Source organism: Mycteria americana, chromosome 11 (assembly GCF_035582795.1).
Source record: "Mycteria americana isolate JAX WOST 10 ecotype Jacksonville Zoo and Gardens chromosome 11, USCA_MyAme_1.0, whole genome shotgun sequence".
NCBI classification, from domain to species: Eukaryota; Metazoa; Chordata; class Aves; order Ciconiiformes; family Ciconiidae; genus Mycteria; species Mycteria americana.
The window spans coordinates 3904687-3924842 of record NC_134375.1 but is presented as its reverse complement, the minus strand read 5'-3'; the positions used below and the strand labels follow the sequence as shown (position 1 = coordinate 3924842).

The 20156-nt window shown below is 37.5% G+C and overlaps 1 protein-coding gene across 7 annotated transcripts in view; it reads left to right on the top strand.

Annotated features, from left to right (window-relative positions):
• Nucleotides 1-20156, top strand: part of SYN2 (synapsin II) — a 225467-nt gene that overhangs the window by 93577 nt on the left and 111734 nt on the right. For all 7 annotated transcript variants that reach the window (XM_075514128.1, XM_075514131.1, XM_075514127.1 and 4 more), the window contains 3 exons: nucleotides 7843-7900; nucleotides 10336-10427; nucleotides 14301-14457. In XM_075514128.1, the coding sequence (XP_075370243.1) occupies nucleotides 7843-7900; nucleotides 10336-10427; nucleotides 14301-14457 (307 nt within the window). The remainder of the gene's footprint in view (nucleotides 1-7842; nucleotides 7901-10335; nucleotides 10428-14300; nucleotides 14458-20156) is intronic.

Here is a 20156-nt window from a genome sequence, read left to right as displayed (position 1 = left end):
GTCTTCTAGTGATGAGGGAATGAACATTTAAAAATACTTTCATTTGTCATCTAATTTAAAAAAGAAAAAAAGCCCACAGAAATTACGTCATGACTATAAATCTTGCACAGAAGCAATGGGCTAATGGTAAATATTACATAATCGGAGGTGTGGGATTTTGAGACATTACCAGAAAGGCAGACTAGCGTTTGGTCATGAAAGAGTACTTGTTTCACCTTGAGTGGGCAGCAAATTAGGCATTTTCAGTAAAGTGTGCTGTTCAAAGACCCAGAAAATGTAAGCTCAAATGAGAGATTCAAGAGTAGGAGGCATTTTCTTCTTGATTAGATCTCTAGTGAAAACACTGTATTCAGGCACAGGACAGAGTGACAAATAGAAGGGCTCCTGATTAAAACAACAAAGATGGTTCTTGGGCTGGAAGATCTGTGCTGAGAAAGAATAAAATGGCTCTGTTTTGTTTAAATAATCAGACTAGAGGAGATAACATTCGATATATGCCAAGGGGATAGGATAATTTATTTAAAAAAAAAAAAAAGGCTAGTAATAAATCAGGAGAAAAAACCTGGGATTGAGTCAGAGATTGTGGAAGCCTCTGAAGGTGCCACATACAAAACTATTCTGAAAAAAAACCCTTTCTAACAAGGGGAATGTGCAGCACAGGAAGGGAAATGGAATAATTGCTGCTTAATAAGCTTGCATTCTTTATTTCTAGAATGTTTATGGTTTCTTTTTAATACACTTTTAGAGGTCAATCTCTTTGGGCAACTTCTCTACTGTCTGGTCAGGAAAATCCTCCACTGAAAAGTCTTTACTCTCTGCTTTTTCATGACTTTAGCCATCACCGGTAAAGGGAGTGGGGAAGGGTGTGACGGTTCAGTGCCTCTGCAGAGGAAAGGCTGCAGGCAGGAGCTCTGGTTTTTTTAAGCATATATTTAACAATGTTCTTTGCTCCAAGTTACAGAAGCCAGGGAAGGAAAGCCCCGTACCAGAGGAGAAGTGTTTCCTACAGACGTTTTCTATTGCCCTGCTAAGTTTGAACCGCTCGGGCGCTTTCACGATCCTCAATAAAACTGGGCAGATCAGCAAGGAAGAAATCCTGTTAGCTTGGTAGAATTAACCATGTGATAGGTTCCAATATTAGCCCATCTGGGATGACTCCATCACGTGCTAATATACACTAGGGCCATAAGTGCTTGGTTTTGTTCCTAGTCATTCTCTTTCCATATATTACAATTGACAGGATTGGTGTAGTAGTAGTAGAGACAGTGGTTTCGGGTGAAGATATACAGTGAAGACCGAGACATATTGTACTGGTGGAAACAAAATGATATCCAGAAAAATATGACCATGTTGTGCCATTGGGCACAGAAGAAAATGTTCAGAAATCATATCTATTGTGACCTTGGTAGATTAAAAAATAGGCTAAAATGCAATTGTTTGTAAGTTACCTTATTGGCAGAAGTTACCTTATTGGCATAAAATGAAAATACCATGCTCTTTTTTTTTTTAAGAACAGTATATTTTCCCCTTCAAAAGGCTAGGCTATGACTTAGAATGAAGAACTGCATTAATTGTGTCCTGCCTGTCATACTGGGGAAAAAAAATCTGTTTATGAAATTTCAGTTAGGGTTTCTGTGGATTGTCAGATCACACAGTGAATAACTGGAAAGAGCAATCCGTGTGTCCTTGCCATTACAGTGCTTCCATTGAATTTGGCATTTCCTCAAACCGAGTGATTAACAGCAAAACTAACTGGCCTGACACAAGTGTGAGCTATGGAACCTGTTAAAATAAGACGTGCTGTTTCAGATCCGATAAAATGTGCTGCTGCTCAAACTTACAGGCTCCTGGTAATGGAGATTATCATTAATCTAATGAAATCCAGCTCAAGAGGGAGCACTACTAAAACTAAAAGTCATGCATTTGCTATGTTCTGTCACTTATTTTGTGGTGATGGTCTGCTTCTTTTAAGACAATTTCCATATGAAGTAATACCTTGAGAAAACATAACTGGTTTATGTGAGAATGAAATACTGGTTGGGTCAAGTGCCAAAAGTGGAAAAAGAAGAAAAAAGAACATGTTTTAAATCCAAATAGGTCTTTGCAGAATCTGAGTAACACATTTAAGAGTATCAAGGTCTTTAAGAGTCAGGTTTTAAATAGCATATATTTTTTTTAATAACAGTCTCTTATCAGTCTCTTGTTGCAGGAATGTGGAACAAGTAAATAAAAGGAAGTCCATAAACCAGCATGTTTACAGTATTTTTCTATTTAGTCATGATAACATCATCATAGCAGTTCCAAATGATGCGTTTTAGTAGCTAGGCTGGTTGGTTGGAAGTCAGTGTAGCAAATTTTGATACTATCAGACAGTTGCAGAGCCCACTGATATTGATAGATTCCCACTGGTTTCGGTAGATTGTGGATTAGGTCACATAAAATGAAAATACCATGCAAATTTTATCATATGCTTACTTTTGATAACAGTTTCTTATGGTTTTCATATATTTACAAAAGTGTGCATAACAGTCTAAAAAGTCCTCAGCATATGGAAGAAGTAATACTCTTACTCCTTTAAATGATCCTTTATTGCAGCTTCATGATATCTGTGCGATCATGTTTTTAAGCCGTTATTTCCTTGGCAGATTCTTTTGATTTCATATTGAAAACAAATATATTTACAAAACTGCTGTCTTAGAAACCATGTAGTTAGAATGTGTCTAGATTATATCACTGAAATGTTAATTCTCATACATATCAGTTCATTAGATTGTTCAATACTTTTTCATGGGACAGTAGACAAGGTTACCAAATGTATTATGTATGAAATTTTACAAGAGGAGGTGCAGGATTCTCCACCTGGGATGGGGTAATCCTGCTTATACATACAACCTGGGGGATGAGAGGCTGGAGAGGAGCCCCATGGAAAGAGATCTGGGGGTCGGGGTTGATGGCACGTTGAATGTGAGTCAGCAGTGTGCCCTGGCAGCCAAAAGGGCCAACCCTGTCCTGGGGTGCATCCAGCACAGCACAGCTAGCCGGCCGAGGGAGGTGGTTGTCCCACTCGGCGCCACACTGCTGCAGCCCCACCTCGACTACTGGGTGCAGTTTTGGGCGCCTCAACATAAGAAGGACATCAAACTATTCGAGTGCGTCCAGAGGAGGGAGACCGAGATGGTGAGAGGCCTCGAGGGCAAGACTTACGAGCGGTGGCCGAGGTCACTTGGCTTGTTCAGCCTGCAGAAGAGAAGGCTGAGGGGTGCCCTCATCGCAGGCTGCACCTCCCTCAAGGGGGGCAGCTGATCTCCTCTCTCTGGTGACCAGCGACAGGACGCGAGGAAATGGAATGAAGCCGCGTCAGGGGAAGTGCAGATTGGAGATGAGGAAAAGGTTCTTCACTGAGAAGTGGTCGCTCACTGGAACAGGCTCCCCAGGGAAGCGGTCACGGCCCCAAGCCTGTCAGGGTTCAAGGAACATCTGGACAATGCTCTTAGTCATATGGTTTAGTTTCATGTAGTCCTGCGAGGAGCAGGGAGGTGGACTCGGTGATCCTTATGGGTCCCGTCCAGCTTGAGATCTTCTGTGATTATGCCAGCATTCCGTATTTTTTAGCACTCTGTGTTACTGGATCACCTAGCAGCACAAATGGGATGCTGATGACATCTTAGACACAGTCATATTTCCATTAAATTAGTAGAAAATACTGACTGCTGGAGGTAGATTGACTATTCTTGATACAGCATGAAATTAGAGCAGCATATATAAACCATAGTTTTTCTGACACAAAAACTTTGAGACTAAATCTACTTCTTTTTCTTTTTTTTATTTTCTTTTTTTTTTAATGGAATTAAATAATTAGTTATTTCTAAACAGCTTTGAACTTGAAGACTGGGCTTGCTTTCTGTTCACCATTTTCTATTCTGTCACTGAGGCTAGTGTACCACACTTTTTAAGTTCACAGCAGTCTGGCTGGTTCTGTGTCAGCAGTCTGCCAAAATGTTTGCATGCTTATGATAATTCCAGTGAACCAGTTATTTGAGCCTACTGTGTACATGTGTATGTATATATATACACAGACATTACCTTGCTTGAGTTGTGCTAACCGTTTATAAATGTTGACAGTCTGCACTTTGTGTACTCTAGAGGGTGCTACTGTTCTAAATGATGAACAAACTTTTGCTCCATTGGAGTAAACTGGCACTATAATTATTTTTGAGCATATAATCTTCTTATTTGTAGGATCAGTAATTAGTTCCCTCTTCAGACATTCACTCTTCAGACATGCCCAGAAATCGGTGTTCGACAGGAACCGATTCCTGCCCACGCTAGGTTGTTTGTACAGAAATCAGACTGCAAGGGCTGCGCTCAAGTGACAAGCGCAAGTTGCCGCGTTGCGGGGTGAGCAGCGCTGGGAGAACGGGAGGCTTACACCCCTGAGCAGTGGCTTGCGGGACTGGACCCCACATACTTGCTGGATGCGTGCTTTGGACTTGAATAAAGACTGTTGCTGATCAGCTCTGCATTGCGGAGTTAAAGAATGCAAATTGAAGAAGTATAAACATCTTGCACGTTAGCAAATTATTTTCCTGTTGATTTTGCTGCTGGTTGAAAGTAGTACCAGTTTTAGTATTTTGTTCATTTAGATGAAGTGAAACCACATTGGTTTCATGGCATAGTAACACTGCAGAGATGTGTGTAGATGCTGTGTAGTTTGAGGGAAATATTTCACGTCTTTTGTATGAATTTGAAACATTTTTAGTGATTACTACTTCTTTCACTGTCCTTGCCAAAGTTCAGTAAGTACTGTGAGTTCCTATTAGGCTGCGTTTGTGGCAACTGTATATTCTATAGTTGTTTAATTTTAAATGTGCAAGATTTTTATCCAGAAAAAGAATTGTGAAGCAAGAAATGCATAAGTATTTCACATATTTTGAAGCGATTCTGACTATAAGAGGTCGTGCTAATAACTCCAGTAGGCAGCATTCATATCAGTAGCTCTCCGTTTTCTCTACATTTAGGCTTTGGAAAGCAACTGTTTTACACGGTGAGTTTCAGATGAATAACGGTATCACTTTCTTTCCTTCTCTTCCCTACATACAATGCAAGAAATCATCAACAGCGGGCAGCCAAATGTTACTTGAATCGGGGCGTATTTTTTGTGTTGACTTTACTCATGCTGACAGCTAACCTCACACTCTTCTCAAATGCCTTGCTGGAGATCCTGACCTTGAAAGCCTTACTTCCTTTCTGCGGAGGTGCTCCGAGAGTTGGTACGCAGGTATTCCATGCTCAGTACCAAGAACAATAAGGTGCCACACGGATTTCAAACTACAGTTCAGTGAAATTCTGTAAATCAATAACACCAAAGAATTTTGTTCCCCATCTCCCCTCAGTAAAAAAAATACTAGTTTAAGCATGTGATAAATGTCTTTCTGATAGGATTGCCCATTTCTCATATTGCAAATAGGAAATAATTCAAGCAGGGCATGACCGTATTTCCTAAGTACAGTAAATAAAATGAACGCTAGGTTCTATTTCACAGCAAACTCATGCTAAGAATGTCTTAGAGTTTGTTCTGAAATGACTGAGTCGTGGCTTTTTGCTGTAAGTTATTTTTTAGCGGTACCAAGAGAAATTCTTGCAGTTGTGGCTCAACATTTGGGGAATATTATTGAATATTATACATTTTTATTAAAGTTGTTGGTTAAAGCTACTCTGAAATTAAGTCTCTTTAAATGTTTAAATGTCACGTTTGTTTTCAAGCCCCAGATTGCTTAACTTCAGTACTTACTATTACTGTTTGTTTTCAAAGCTGAAGTCATTTGTTGAAATGTGAATCATGCCAGAGTTTCGTTGTTTAAAGGTTGCCTCATCTAAATGATGTTGAAGTAGAAAGACTGAATTTAAAGGAATAGCATCTCAGTAATTAATAATTAACTAATGTTTTGAGCACATTCCAATATGTGCAATGGACTTAGTGCTTATGGGGATCAGAACTGGAGTTTTAAATATTTTTCGAAGTGGTAAATCTTAGTTTTTCAGCTAAGACATTTAAGTTGTCTGTTGTTATGAATTGGTTGCTTTTCTCCTGAGGCAGATGTGGTGTTATCTTTGAACATGATACCTTCCTTTCTGGTCTGGCTTTTGTGGACTTCTCCCAGGGTAATACAGATGTCCTTGGGTTTCCTGCACCTATTAGATTAACATGGCTCAGCTGGTGCTTCAATATAAACAGCATTATAAAACTTAAGCCATGTCCAGACATCTTCAAAGTTGTTGAGGTAATTTTCATATTCCCCATAAGGAATTTCAGAACAAACTTGGAAAGAAAAATAAGTGATGAATAATAGTTCTTTAAGTTAGACTTGTGATACAGTGTATTTAACTTCTCCTTTTGTTATTGGCAAAAATATTTGGTAACATTATGCTGAGCATGCACCTCCTATAATAAAATGATGGATTTCAAACTTCACATTTCATGTGTATTTATTACAAGAAAACAGTATAAACCAGTAATGCAAATGCTTTCTTCATTGTTATCTTCTTACCAATTGCGTATTCGTACAGAATTAATTGTTGGGCAATATTTTCGTATGCCTTTTCCATATAAACACTTTCTTTGCTTTCTGCCATCCGTTACCCATAACACCTAGGATATCCTTAAGAAATATGTTGCCAAAGGCAGAGTTTTCCGTTGATTATTATGAAGTTTGATTCTTCCACTATTGAAACCAGTGGTGAAACTCTTCTGGACCTCAGTGGGAAAAGGATTTTCCAAAGGCAATAATGAATTGTTTTAATATATAGTATACATTACTTTCACTGATGAGGTAGATTTAGTTTAATATAATTTTGTCAGATGTTGAAAATGGACGAAGTTACTTTTTTTTTTTTAACACCTGAGAAGATCTTCTGTGGTGTTCTGTTTTCAGATTGTGCAACAGATTTTTCCTTGCATATAATAAAAGTGGGAAAGGTACTCTAAGCTTTGGCTTGAGCAAAGAAGGTGTGGAGAGAGACTGATACCATATCCCTTTTCCAACTTCAGAGGGTTAGAGTAGTTCCCTTTTATCAACAGATTTTTATTTTTGTTTTTCTTTTTTTTAATTCCCATTTACTCCAAAGCAGATACATGCTGCCTAAGGCATACAACGGGCAGATTCCTAGAAGAATGTCTGCTTGTTAGGCCCGGGAGACTGGATCATTGAATTCAGTTCTGTTTTATCACAGCAATCCTGATGCATGATAATTACTCATAAACTCTCCTTCAGATTAATTACATTGTCTCAAGTTATAGTCTAGAAAAAGCAAAACTGATGAGTAAATCAGGTACTCACAAATTTGGTGACCACAGTCTCCAGTACCTCTGATACGTTCTTGAAAAACAATATAAAGTTTCTAAGCATAGTGTTTCCAATAAACCAGTTTTTCTAAATAAGCTAAGTGGATAAAGATTAACATGAGTGGTTGTTAGGATGTTGTTCACATTGAAATGAATTTCCACTGGCATTGTTGGCTTTAATGAGAGCAGGATTGCATCTTTTTAGTGGTACTTATGTTATATTAATAACTAATCGTGGAATATGTATTTCAGTATACTTTAGTGTACACTTTAATGTTGAAAATCACATCATGTATGCCCTCTATCACAAAATACTGTGTGATGAGATGTTAAGGATACAAGGATGTCAAAGGAAGGAGAAGTGTGTATATGTAGTAGGTAGATTCAATTAGTATATATGTATATTTTTGAGACACTGAAGGCCGAACAGGAAACTTTTATGTAGCTACTGATTACAGATACATATATCCTTGATTTTCTCTCTCCCTTTTTTCCTGCAGGGCCAAGGCTTTTCGTGGAAAAAAGGTCCATGGAGAATATGACATAAAGGTTGAACAGGTAACTAATGACTTAATCTGAATGTTATTTTTATATTTGTGTATTTATGCAAATACATATATATGTATAAATACATACCTCCCTGGAGGTATTTAAAAGATGTGTAGATGTGATGCTTAGGGGACATGGTTTAGTGGTGAACTTGGCAGTGTTAGGTTAACGGTTGGACTTGATGATCTTAAGGGTCTTTTCCAACCTAAATGATTCCATGATTTTATGATTCTATATGCATATATGTATAGATAGATACGTAGTCCTTTGTACTTCAAAAAACCTCACGAGTTAAGTAGAACATTCAAAGATTTAATTATGTTTCATTCTAATGTGGCTCTTTTTAGAGGATTCTGACCGTCATTTGCACAACATTAAAAACATATTATATTCAAGAGTTGTTGCTTAGAGACTGTGAATTTCCCAGACACTCCATGAATTACGTGTTGCATTTCTGTATCACTAATTCCTTCACTTAAGAATATAGATATGCTCTGGTTGCAGTGCTAGCATGTGGGTTTTTAAAAAAGGCACTGAATGAGTATGGAGATATAATTCAGGGTGCACTAGAATTATGGCTACTTTATTTGAGCTAGATGTCCGAAACTACGGAAGTAAATAAGTCTTTTCACTGCTTTTCAACCTTGAATTCTATAAATAGATGCTACTGTAAGAAGCTTCCGTACTTAAATGGAATTGTTTTGTCATTGGAATTGCAAAGAGAGAGGGAAAATTATCACTAGCTGGGTGGATTCAGCTTATCTAAATTCACTGGAACAGTACAGCATCTAGCTTTGCTCCATTCTTTACACCATTGAATATCTGCACATGTTCTTGGCTTGGAAACATGGAAGGCTTTGCCAGGGATCTTCAAGAGTAGTGAGGGAGAGATGCGAAAAAGACGACAAGGTGTTTTTGTCCCAAAATACCACTTACACCTAGATCAGACCATGCAGTTGACATCACGCACACAGTCTCTTTAATATTAACAAAAGCTCTGTGTGAGCACAGAATTTCCTTCATATGGTCTCTTGTAGGACCAGAACCACCTTCAACCAGTAAGAGATTGAAAGTTTCTGAACCCTACTAATGACTTTGTAACACGTCAACGCTGTGACAATCGTATACAAATAGTTATTGACAACTACTTTAGTGTTCTTTTGCTACCAGAGAACATTATTTTATTTTTCTATTACTTACGGCAACCTGTCTAACAGAAAATATTTTCTATCGTGTACTAAGCTTTTAAACTACAAAATCTATATTGTGAATCCTTGTAATTGTTTAATAAGATTTATTAATTGGAGAGATCGGTTGTCAATCTCAGATTAAATAGATTTTAAATGATTCTTTAACGTTGTCAGCACTTACACAAATATTTCAATTTCTCACCATTTGCACTGTTTTTACAATAATCTTAAAACTGCCCCTTGCGTTCAGAACATTGTAACACTGATCCAAGAAAGTATATAAGCGTATGGGATTTAATGAAGAGACATCCACGCTTGAAATCAAGCCCATACTTCAGCGATTGAGTTGGAACGGTGGTTAGGGTAGTCACCACTTGCCTTAACTGAACACTAAATTCCCAAAGCCTTACACAGATTTTACTCGGAAAGACTTTCAGTGATACCATTTTTCAAGAGGAGACTAATGAGAATTCTGACACTCTCTATTCTGTATTAGTGTCTGGGATAGCAAAGACGCTTTTATTTATCCACTAGAAGACAGCTGGCTGCATTTCAATTATTCTGCTGTGTAATGTTATTGTAAAGCGCCTTGAGAGTCTAAGCTGATGAAAGACTGTGGATAAATGAAAAACATCCTGTCCTTTCCTTTCAAATAACTGTAGATTCAGAGTATGGAAGTGATTCCTTTTAAATTCCACATTTCTAGTGTGAGAAGATACTTAGAAAAAGGTCTTTATTTGTGAATTTTGCAAGTCAATTGTTTATTAGCACCAGACTTCTAAAAAGAAAAGGCACATAAAGGAAATAGAAAGGGGTAAAGCATATGAAGAGACACTAAATGCTGTAAGAAAATATTCTATTTATCATAGTTATTTTAACATTGCTTTTGTACTGTTTTCTTCAAAACTTTACGTAAATGTTTGTGGAGTCTGTATTAATCTCTTTGATAACACCTTACAAAGCGAAAATATCATCCCTACGCTTCTATGCAGACTTGAATGAGGAAATACACTTGCTACTGCCCCCACAGTCCTTTTTCATCATTTTTTTTACTTTTTGCATTCTTTGTATTAGAATTTGTTCAAATGTGGTGTGTCATACGTGGCAAATATTGTTGGATTAATATCCTCTTGGTGCTCGTTATATTCCAAAAGTATATTGTCAGCAGTTCAGATACTAATACTTAAAAGAAAAGATTTAGGAAAATAAAGGTAAAAAAAACCAGACTGACTAATGTGAGTCTTCTTTTCATAGGCAGAATTTTCAGAAATCAACTTGATAGCCCATGCTGATGGCAATTATGCAGTAGACATCCAAGTATTTCGAAATGGCACTAAAGTTGTCAGGTAAGAAAAATGAAATAGAATAACAGCAAAAGGCAATAAATTGCATAATGTATGCATGTAAAAGGTAAAAGGGAATGATATTTTTTATATGTGCGGTAGGGATTTTGACGGCTGCAACGCACCTCGGTCATTGGCACGAAGAGTAGGAAATGAAGTATCTGATCAGTCCTGTTTGTGACAGGAGGGAAACCTCTCTACGCTTTGATCGCAGGAAAGGTGGATTTGATTAAGATGGGAGGGAAGTCTGGTGTAAAGAACACATGCCTGGGAGTTAGGGTTATCGATTTGGGTCTTATCTTTGCTTCGGAAATAAAGACAGTCTTGGTGATTTTGTACATGCCAGAGCTTTCCAGATGAGCGGTATTTATATCCAGTGTTGAGTATTTTCTATTGAAACAGGCCAAGTCATAGCACTTCTCTCGGGATGGTTACTGGAACATCACTGTCTGTTTGAAAGATTTCAATTTAGAAGCCTGAGATTTCCCAATAGGTTGTTTTGTCCAAAAAGGGCTATTCCAGTGGAAGGCAGGGTAATTTTACCGTTTTTTTTCAGTGAGGACATCAACAGCCCTGTAAATGTAAGGGCAGAAAAAAGGGGTACATCTGGGCAAAGTAAAAGCTTAAGCAAGTATCAGCAAAATTATTTCAGGCAGTCCTATATTTTATCTGATTTGTGGGAATTGCTCCTATTTTGGCCAGTGCAGTTACCTATGAGGTAAGTGTAGCCGTTGTTTGGCTGAACGTGTGTGTTCAGGTAGGTAGCTCAAGCCACTAACATGGACCTGGTAGTTTACGGCTTATGTTTACCTTAGGCAGCAGTAAGAGTTCAGGGAGCTGGACAGCATACAGCACGTCTTGTATCTTTGTGTTTTTGCACAACATCTGTCCAAATAAAAGATTTGAAAATTTCTACTCATTCATTAAAAAAAATTGGGTGAAAAAAATATTGAAAATAAGTGTACTTTATGCTTTAAAACTCACAACTGTTTAGTCTCTTGTGTGTTCTAAAAATACTGCAGCTTAATACAACAACCACTTATGCCAAATCCACAAGATTATTTCCTTAGAAGAGTAAGAGATTTGATTTTTTTTAGTTTTTTGGGGTTTTTTTTTCCCAACGATAGAAGTTTTGGAGCCAGGAAATCTTGATCACTGCTCCTTAGTGGCTTTTCTGTAGAGAATTTTCCAAACAGAACAAAAATATTGAGGCCAAGTTAGCATCAAAACATGTCACTATTTAATGTGAGTTGGGAAGCTCCAGAACGTAGCAGCTACAAGGATGTATATTTGCAGTGTATGAGAAAACTTGGTAAAACTGCTGCTTATGTTAAGAAACAGAGAAATCTTGTTGTGTCATCAGATAACTCTGATAATGAGATGACAAAGGATTTTATCATACTAGCAGTTTTATGGGTAATTTATTTAACCGTATAGAACTACCTGAAGTCGATAAATTTCTCTCAAATCTGTGTGAGATATCTGCATGTGTGAGACGGATATGCAGACATGATGAGGCAGCAGTTCTCTGTTTCTGATAACTTATCTGGAGATACAGAATATTTTTTAAAAGCATTTTTTAAAAGTATTTTTCATAGGTGTCTGTATCTTCAGATAACTGCAAGTCTTTACGTTGCTTTAAGCCTAGTTGGTTTGTGAAGTTTATTGCCTGAAGCTTGGAATGTGCTGCTTGTGTCACTGAGGAGTGCAGAGATAGTGATGAATGTTACTTTACATTTTCAGTTGATAAGAAAATTCATTGGAAATGCAGCATTTAATATGCGTCAGACAATAGCATGTTTGACCTTGGCGTGTTCCTTTGTTTCTGTCTGTCTCAACTATCGAGAGAGATGGGAGAAACTGCTGGTCCCGCTGGTATCAAAGTTCATATTGAATATGGACTGTGAGCATAGTACCAAAAAGGTCTGAACGCTGAGATGAAAAGTCTTATGTGTTATTAATGTGAGGTCCAAAGCGGCCTTGTATCATAGATTTATGAGCAAAATATTAATTAGTAAACTGATAGAAATTTCAATGACAAAATTTTGCTGCTTTAGTTTAGGAGGAAAAAACTGTGCAACAGGCACCTGCTTGTTTCATTTTTGTGAATGAAAATCAAACCGTGAAAAATGATATCTCACGTTACATAACACTGAGATTTTGGATCTGACAAATGCTTAAGCCAGGATTAAAATTTTTCTCATGACCTTCTTTTGTATACACAGTCATTCTGTCCAGCAGTAATTACAGAACGAGAACAATTATGTAAATGCATCATGTCCCTTTGAGGAGTTTTTGCAAAGCAAAATACATAATTTCTTTTTAAAGTACCTTCCCCCAGTTCCCCAATTATTTCATTAAATTGGCATTTTAAAGGACACTTTCTGTTCCTTACTTTTATTTAAAAACACAGCGCTGTGTTTGAGATGATGTGTAATCCCCTTAGCACTCTTTTAAACGATAGAGGGGGTCTCTCTCTTTCACGGAGTGGTCTGCAATTTTGATTAAGGCATCATTAGTCCTCTAAGTATTATTATCATGCTGTGCCAGTAAATTGAATTTCCTTTTTGCAAACACTTGGCACCCCACCATGAAACCTAGATCACAAATTCTCAGAACTATGCTACAAATATTTTTTTGAAACTTGTTAAAGGCAAGCATTTCTTTACAAGTTTTGGTCATTGGTCTACAGTGCCATTTTAATGACTCTTGACAGCAAATCTTTATAATGTTGCTTTTGCCAAATCATGCGTTACATTTGAAAGCCAACTTAAGAATGCAGCTACTATACTTTGACTACTGCATTCAGGCTGGAATCTCAAAACTGCTTAAGCAATTTTAACATGCATTTTAATCGTTGTGGTTTGTTTTACTAGAGTGAGATTTCTGAATCATTTTGTAATCTTCGGAATTTTTCACTTCAGTATACAGCTTATATTTATTCAAGACATGTAAATAATTACACTAATTTACTAGGCTAATTTAATTTACCCTGCAGTTAAACTTCTTTCAGATCGTGGATAGCTTCAAGCTACTCAGTGTTTTTTCCACCTATGGAATTTGAATAAGGAGGAGAATCTTTAAGCAGTCACGTTTAGGAGCGAATTGCCCCTGTACTGGTGGCTCTGTCCTGGTGCATTATGTCTTCTGTTTTCCATACCTTCTTCAGTAACTAAATGTCAGGGGTTGAGTAAGGTGAAGATGGTGTCGGACTGTTCTCAAAGGTGCATGGTGATAGGAGAAGAAGCCACAGAGGCTGCAATAGGGGAAATCCTGATTAGATACAAGAGAGAAAGAGAAAAAAAAGTGCAGATGTAATTTTAGAAATTCATTTTGACAAGTGTCTTGATCAAAAGTTGAATTGGGATTATCTCCAATTATGATATGATTCCTTTTGCGAGCAGTGGGGTTGCTTCATCTCTTACTATCTTTAAAACAGTCTGACAATAGTTGTGAAAAAAAAAAAAAATGTTCCCAAGAAGCTTAAGTTTCTGGCAGAGGCATTTTCCTGCTTTGTTTTTGTCATTGCTCAGGAACTGGTGTACATAAACTAAGAACATACTCCACATTTATATATGTGATTTATCTTTCAGTGGGAAACAACCAGGAAAGCCATGATAATTTGTCTCTCCTCTTAATGGAGTCACATTATTGACTGGATGCTGATGTTTTCTGAACAGCGGTTAAGAAATGAGACAGTATAGATTTTCATAATGCCATATTAATTCTTTCTGTCTTGTAGCATTTACCTTTGGTTGAGTGTTCTTTTAGAACTTCTCTATCCATCAGCTAGACATTTTTCCCTTCTAAGATTTTGCTGTTGAAGGAAAAACAATTTGACCATTGACTATTAGCAATGTATCTTTTTCTTGCTAGGTCCTTCAGGCCTGATTTTGTCCTTGTTCGACAACATTCATTCAGTATGGCAGAAAACGAAGATTTCCGTAACCTGATCATTGGAATGCAGTACGCAGGCATCCCTAGCGTCAACTCCCTGGAATCAATCTATAACTTCTGTGACAAACCGTGGGTGGTAAGTGATGCACCAAAAAGTTCTGCTGGTGCAAAACCAGTTAGTGACTTTTTTTTTGTTTGCTTGTTTAGTTCCCTTCCGTGAATACTGAGTATCAAACTGCAAAGTTAGCAGAGCGGTGAAGCAATAGTGAAAGGAATAAAAAGTAAACTAAGATACTTAAATCATTTTTTCAAAGAGCCAGTGTAGGCAGTGTGGAGACAGAGAGAAAAAAGTATTTGTAGGACAAATAATGAAATAGGTGAGGAAACTAACGGAAAGCCTATCCACTGCTAACATACTTCCTCAAGTGAGGAAAGTGTGTTTATTCACAATTTGTCTGGGAAAAGCAAGCTGAGAATATTTTTCATATTTGTGGTTTTTGAACATAATTTAAACAGACTTTTAGCCAGTGTTTTCCTCATGCCTGTGAAATTTTTGGGGCTATGCTTTAGCAAGGAAATCTGAAGCTATTAGCTTCCTCATTTGAAAGCTCTTTTCATAATCTTGTGCATATGGGGTAGGAGTTGGTCTTTTCAGTTACACCTAGAGTAATGAGGTACACTGGAGAATCGCTGATATTTGCCAGGTAGTGTAGAAGCCAATTCAGTTTTTCATTACATGCTTTGTAGTGATGGAGGTAGAATTTGGTGATCTGTTTGGTTCATAGAGAACTAAAAATTAGTAGTGACAAGTTAAAATGTGGTGCTGTGAAGGATGACTATCGATGGTGCAATCCTTTAATAGAGGTATTCAGTTGCCAAGAGCTAATGAAACTTTAAAGAATACCACTTGTTATAAATAGCCAAAGCTTCATAACTCTCTTCCTCTGGTGTCTGGGTAAGAAAAGAACAGTTGTCAGTATTTTTCACACCGAAGGAAAGGTTTACCGTAATACTTTTTATTGCCTTGAAGATGTTTATTTTTTCACACTAACTGAAAATCCCTCCAAAAAACTGTCAGCGGATTTTAACATAGACCTCTTTCAGCTGATTTTATCATTCTTCTATGTTGCAGTAAACTACAGTGGGGAATTAATAATTGATGGAGCATTTATGACTTCTCAGAATACATATGGTACATTGCTGACTCCATTATTTTAATACATCGCATTTGCTATGCTGTGTGGCATTTCTTAATGCTTTGATTCATTGTATGCAATAAAGCTGGGCGATGAAGCAATAACAGTAGCATTTATATGCAATAATGATGCAAAAAAAGTAAATGAATAATTCCTCCTTGTAATATTCTTCTGGTGGCATTAGTGTCATGGCTGTTCTTCCACCAAACCAATAAAGATATCTCTTACAACTGGTCTTGTTGCACATAAAATTTCTCTGCTGATTCTTCACTCTATTATAGTAATAACTGGGGGTAACTAGGAGTTGTAGGAATATTTACTATAATAACTGGAAGACCTGGCAAAAGCAAACACAAGGTTACATTTGTAAAATAACTGTCATGTTCCATATCTTTTTTTTTTTTCCTATACAGTACACCTCACAAACAAATAATAAAGTACTATGCTTGTAAGGTCTTATTTGAATTTAGAGTTATAATAATTTAAAAATAGTCTTGAATTATGGTAGAGCTTTTTAAAGGTGTGACATAACAGTTCATGATGAAATGGCTCTCTTCTGAATTGCCACATCTCTATCTTTGCTTTTTGCAAAAATTCCCTTCTTGGCTGAAATTTCTGTAGTTTGTCTCAGCCTAGATATGAATGAAATGAAAATATTTTTAAGGTGATCTTATTTTATTTGAACATAGAAAAAGATGATTTTTTTTTCTTTTGAGATTTTTCCACCTTGCCATATCTACATCTGACAGCAAAAATATGTTTTGTTTGAAATACTCAAATTTTGCACAGCCTCAGCAAGAGTCCATTTCACATCTCTTAGGTATTTCCTCTCAGAAATAACTGTTCTACAGACATTTTAAAGTGTCAGACAGGTCACCTGCTTCAAACTGGCATCTTAATTATCTTCTACAGTTCCCTGAAGCGGTTTTCATTAAGGTGGATAATAGAGAGAGCAGGGCCTGAGCGTACGCCCCCCACTGCAAGTCCATGGACAGTGAGGCTGAGTAGGCAACGTTCACGTGTTGTGAACACGACCATGCTTTGCTCCACCAACGGCCTCCATAAAACACCACCAAAGGCATTTTAGCTAGCTGTGACCATAAGCGAAGCCTGCACATGTGCGATCGGTTCCTGCTCTGAATACGTGGTGGCACTGTACTTTAGCTGGATCCTACTTAGGAGTGTGGACTTTTAATTTGAGCACAAAAATAGTTTCTGTACAAACGCAAGGGGGCTTGTTTGGGCATTTGACTTGGAATATCCTGACTTCTGTTCTTTGTGGTAGTGGGAGACGTAGAGACAACCATGTTCATCCCAGAGCATCATGGAATCTTCATCAGATTTAGGAAAGGTAAACACTGCAAGAAGTCATGCAAACCTCTTTCAACCAACCCCAGAATAAATACTCTGAGGGTAAAAATCCATTAATCCTTTGAATCAGCCAATTTCATGAATGTTCAAATAATGCAACAGAATCCAGGGACTGTTGGTTTTGCTGGTATTATCTTCTGGCTTGTTTGATTACACCTAACTCCCACATGCTACCCTGCCTGTGTGAAATCCCTGCTGCAAACTGTAGGCTAGTTTTGGGTGCCTTAGGGTGCACTCCTCAATCTGTTGCTGCGTGCTAGCATTAAGTGTAAAAACCATTGATGCCCATACTGTGCTCCTAGATGTACTTTAGGCCAGTGAATCAAGCAGTGTTCCCTACTGTTAAAATGACACATATTTAAGCTGCAGTGATACAAACTTAGTTAAACTGCAACTAGAAAAAAACAGGCAGAATTACTCTGCAAGTTCCTTGATCAGAAACCTGTTCAACATTTACAGCACTGATTAAAGGTATTGAACCACCTGCCAATCTCATCTCTTTTATACCAAACTTCATGAGCTGGTGAAAGTGAAATTGTACGTTTGCAGTTAAGATCATTTTCTTATTTAAATTTCTGTTCTTTTCATCATGGCTGAAATACTAGAATTCACTCTAATTCCGATTACATTCTGTATTATTTGTAGTCTTAACATTCATATAAAAAGAAAAGTAGGTTCCACTTCATACACATATGTATCTTTTCATAAAGTACATCTGCCTGTCAGAAAGACTTCCAGAAGGCATATTCAGCAGGCATGACTGCCCGTGTCAACTTTGCAGTAGTGCAGGTAAGCGAGCATGTGCTTAGACTTGCCATCGATGAGCCCCCTTTCTTCATAGCTTGTACAGGATGCCTTTCTGGACAATTCCTTTGTTAACACGGGTGACCTGATACTTTTATGAAAACTATTTCTATAAAAATTGAAAGTTCAAAAGCCTTACGAAAAATTAAAGATCAGAAGTCTAGATAAAGCCATAAGTAACTATCTTTATTAATTGATGAGAAATCGATTGACTTTCCTGCAGGTAAAATGTGAGTCGCAGAAGTGAATTGCAATTTCTGTAACAGCAGAAAAAAAAAATAGGGTGTCCAATGGAATGGGCCTTTAAGGGATGAAAAATTATTGAATTAGTCATGGGCAATTGATCTTACATCAGTATATAATCAGGAGTAGTATAGAATTGCTGGGAGGGGAAGTCAGGAAAGTTAGACTAGTTATAAAAGGGCTAGCGAATAAAATGAGAGTTAGAATCCAACATAAAAGAGCTTTGTTTTTTCAGAATATCAGGTCTTTGCTTGATCTGATGTTCTGAAGAACATACAGCTCCAGAGGCACAGCATCTGTTTTCAACCCTGAGGACAGGTTCACACCCTGCGGTAGAAACTGAGGCACCCACCTTTAATTTTTCAGCGGAACTCTTTTCATACTGCGTCTGCAGACACACGTGGGTTTCTATGTCTTTGCCAATAGGCGGTCAGCAAATTTGTATTTAATCTGAGGTATATTACTGAAAGATGGGGGTGTGGTGGGAAGGTTGCCAGGAACATACTAAAAACATTTCTGAAAACAAGTCTTAAAGCTTGTGTTTTCTGGTCTGAGGACATACATAGTTCCTTTGAATGCATGTCAAAAGTTCAAAGCACCATATAACCCTTTGAAAAGGTAGGATGCTAGCAACCATGGCGAAGAAAATATTGAAATGAATGTGTGTGGTGAGATGTTTGCATACTGAAGTATGTTAATGATTTGGGATTATTACAGTACTGTTATTTCACTTCTGTGATAATACTTACCACCTACCCTATGAAAAATCCGTGATCCTGGCTTGTGAGATGGGTTTCACTTAAATGCTAGTAAGAATGTCAGACAGCTGCTTACCTAGGGGGGAAAGCATGAGTTTTACAGATAAAGACTAAGATCTTTGGTAGTGAGTGCATGCAGAGCTGTGGAGGAGCCGTTTTAAGGTTCATACCCTCTCTTTCCACGTTGGAATATTTCATTGCGTTGTCATGTTGCAAAGTCTTGTGCATGACTTGTCCCATTCAAATGAGATAAAAATTTTACCTGGTTTAATTTACAGTTACATCGAGTTAAGGTGAGGCAAAAATGTATACTTTCCTTATTGGATTCATGGTCCATCTTATCCTCATGTCTAATGGTGTGCAGAACCTGTTGTAAAGCATTTATGAAAGTTTTATAATCGTAAAAAGGAAAAAAAAGAGCATAATTAATTACCCAAAGTTATGATTTGATATTATTTAAAGTAAATATCTAGATATTTTATCATCTCTGTTTTCCTTTAGAAAATGTCATTCAAGAAATAAGTGAGACATGCCTTAAGTGAGGCTTATGAGATTGTATGTAATCTTTCCGATAGCATGCGATGTAGGTAAGCAAAGTAAGTAATTGCGGAGGCTGGAAGTAACTGGAAAATGTGATGATAATGACAATGCTTGCGGTAGTAGGTAAAATCTCATGCTTATGATTCAGGCTGGGGAAATAATATTTAAAAAAAACCCACAATTTTCCAGTGTATTGGGTTGAATTTTTAAAAAATTTCTTCTGTCCTGCATGCATCCTTTTGCATACTTCCTATTAAGATTTATGTGAAATTTGCACATCAGTTGAACCCTGCTCTTGATTTTAGCTTTAGTTGCCAGTATTGGTGATAGGGGTGCAGTCTTGGAATACCCCAGATTATTAGCTCTTCACCCACACTGTGTACAGCAGATTGCCAATAAGTGGAATTATGTGGTGAGATAGAGTTAACTGGTGAGTATACTAAACGTGCAGACTCTGCCTTACTTGCAGGGACCGCAAGGTTCAATGTCTCTGGCTGCTATAGATAGAACACTTTATTTCAGTTAAACCTGGACTGTGATGTACTAATTACATGCATTAGGGTAGCTGGATTGCTGCTTCTAGGTTCAGATAGCGATAAGCTATTCAACACTTCCAGAATTGCTGCAATTGTACAGACCGGGTGTACATGATTGAAGAGAAAGAAAATTCCCATAAAATTAGTGCGATTCCATGATAGCAGTTCTGGTTCCGTTAATGCAGAGGAAAAACATAGCAGCATCTGTAGCTGGCTGCAAATCTGTTCTCTTGTTAGCGTGCCTTGGGAGGCTACGTAACAGTGGTGGGTACAGAAGGCTTCAAGGGTCTGCTGATACATTAATTACACATTTACTCTGGTGAAGGAGATGGCACAACCTACAACGTAATAATGGGTCTACAAAAAACATTTGTGAGCACTGTGACC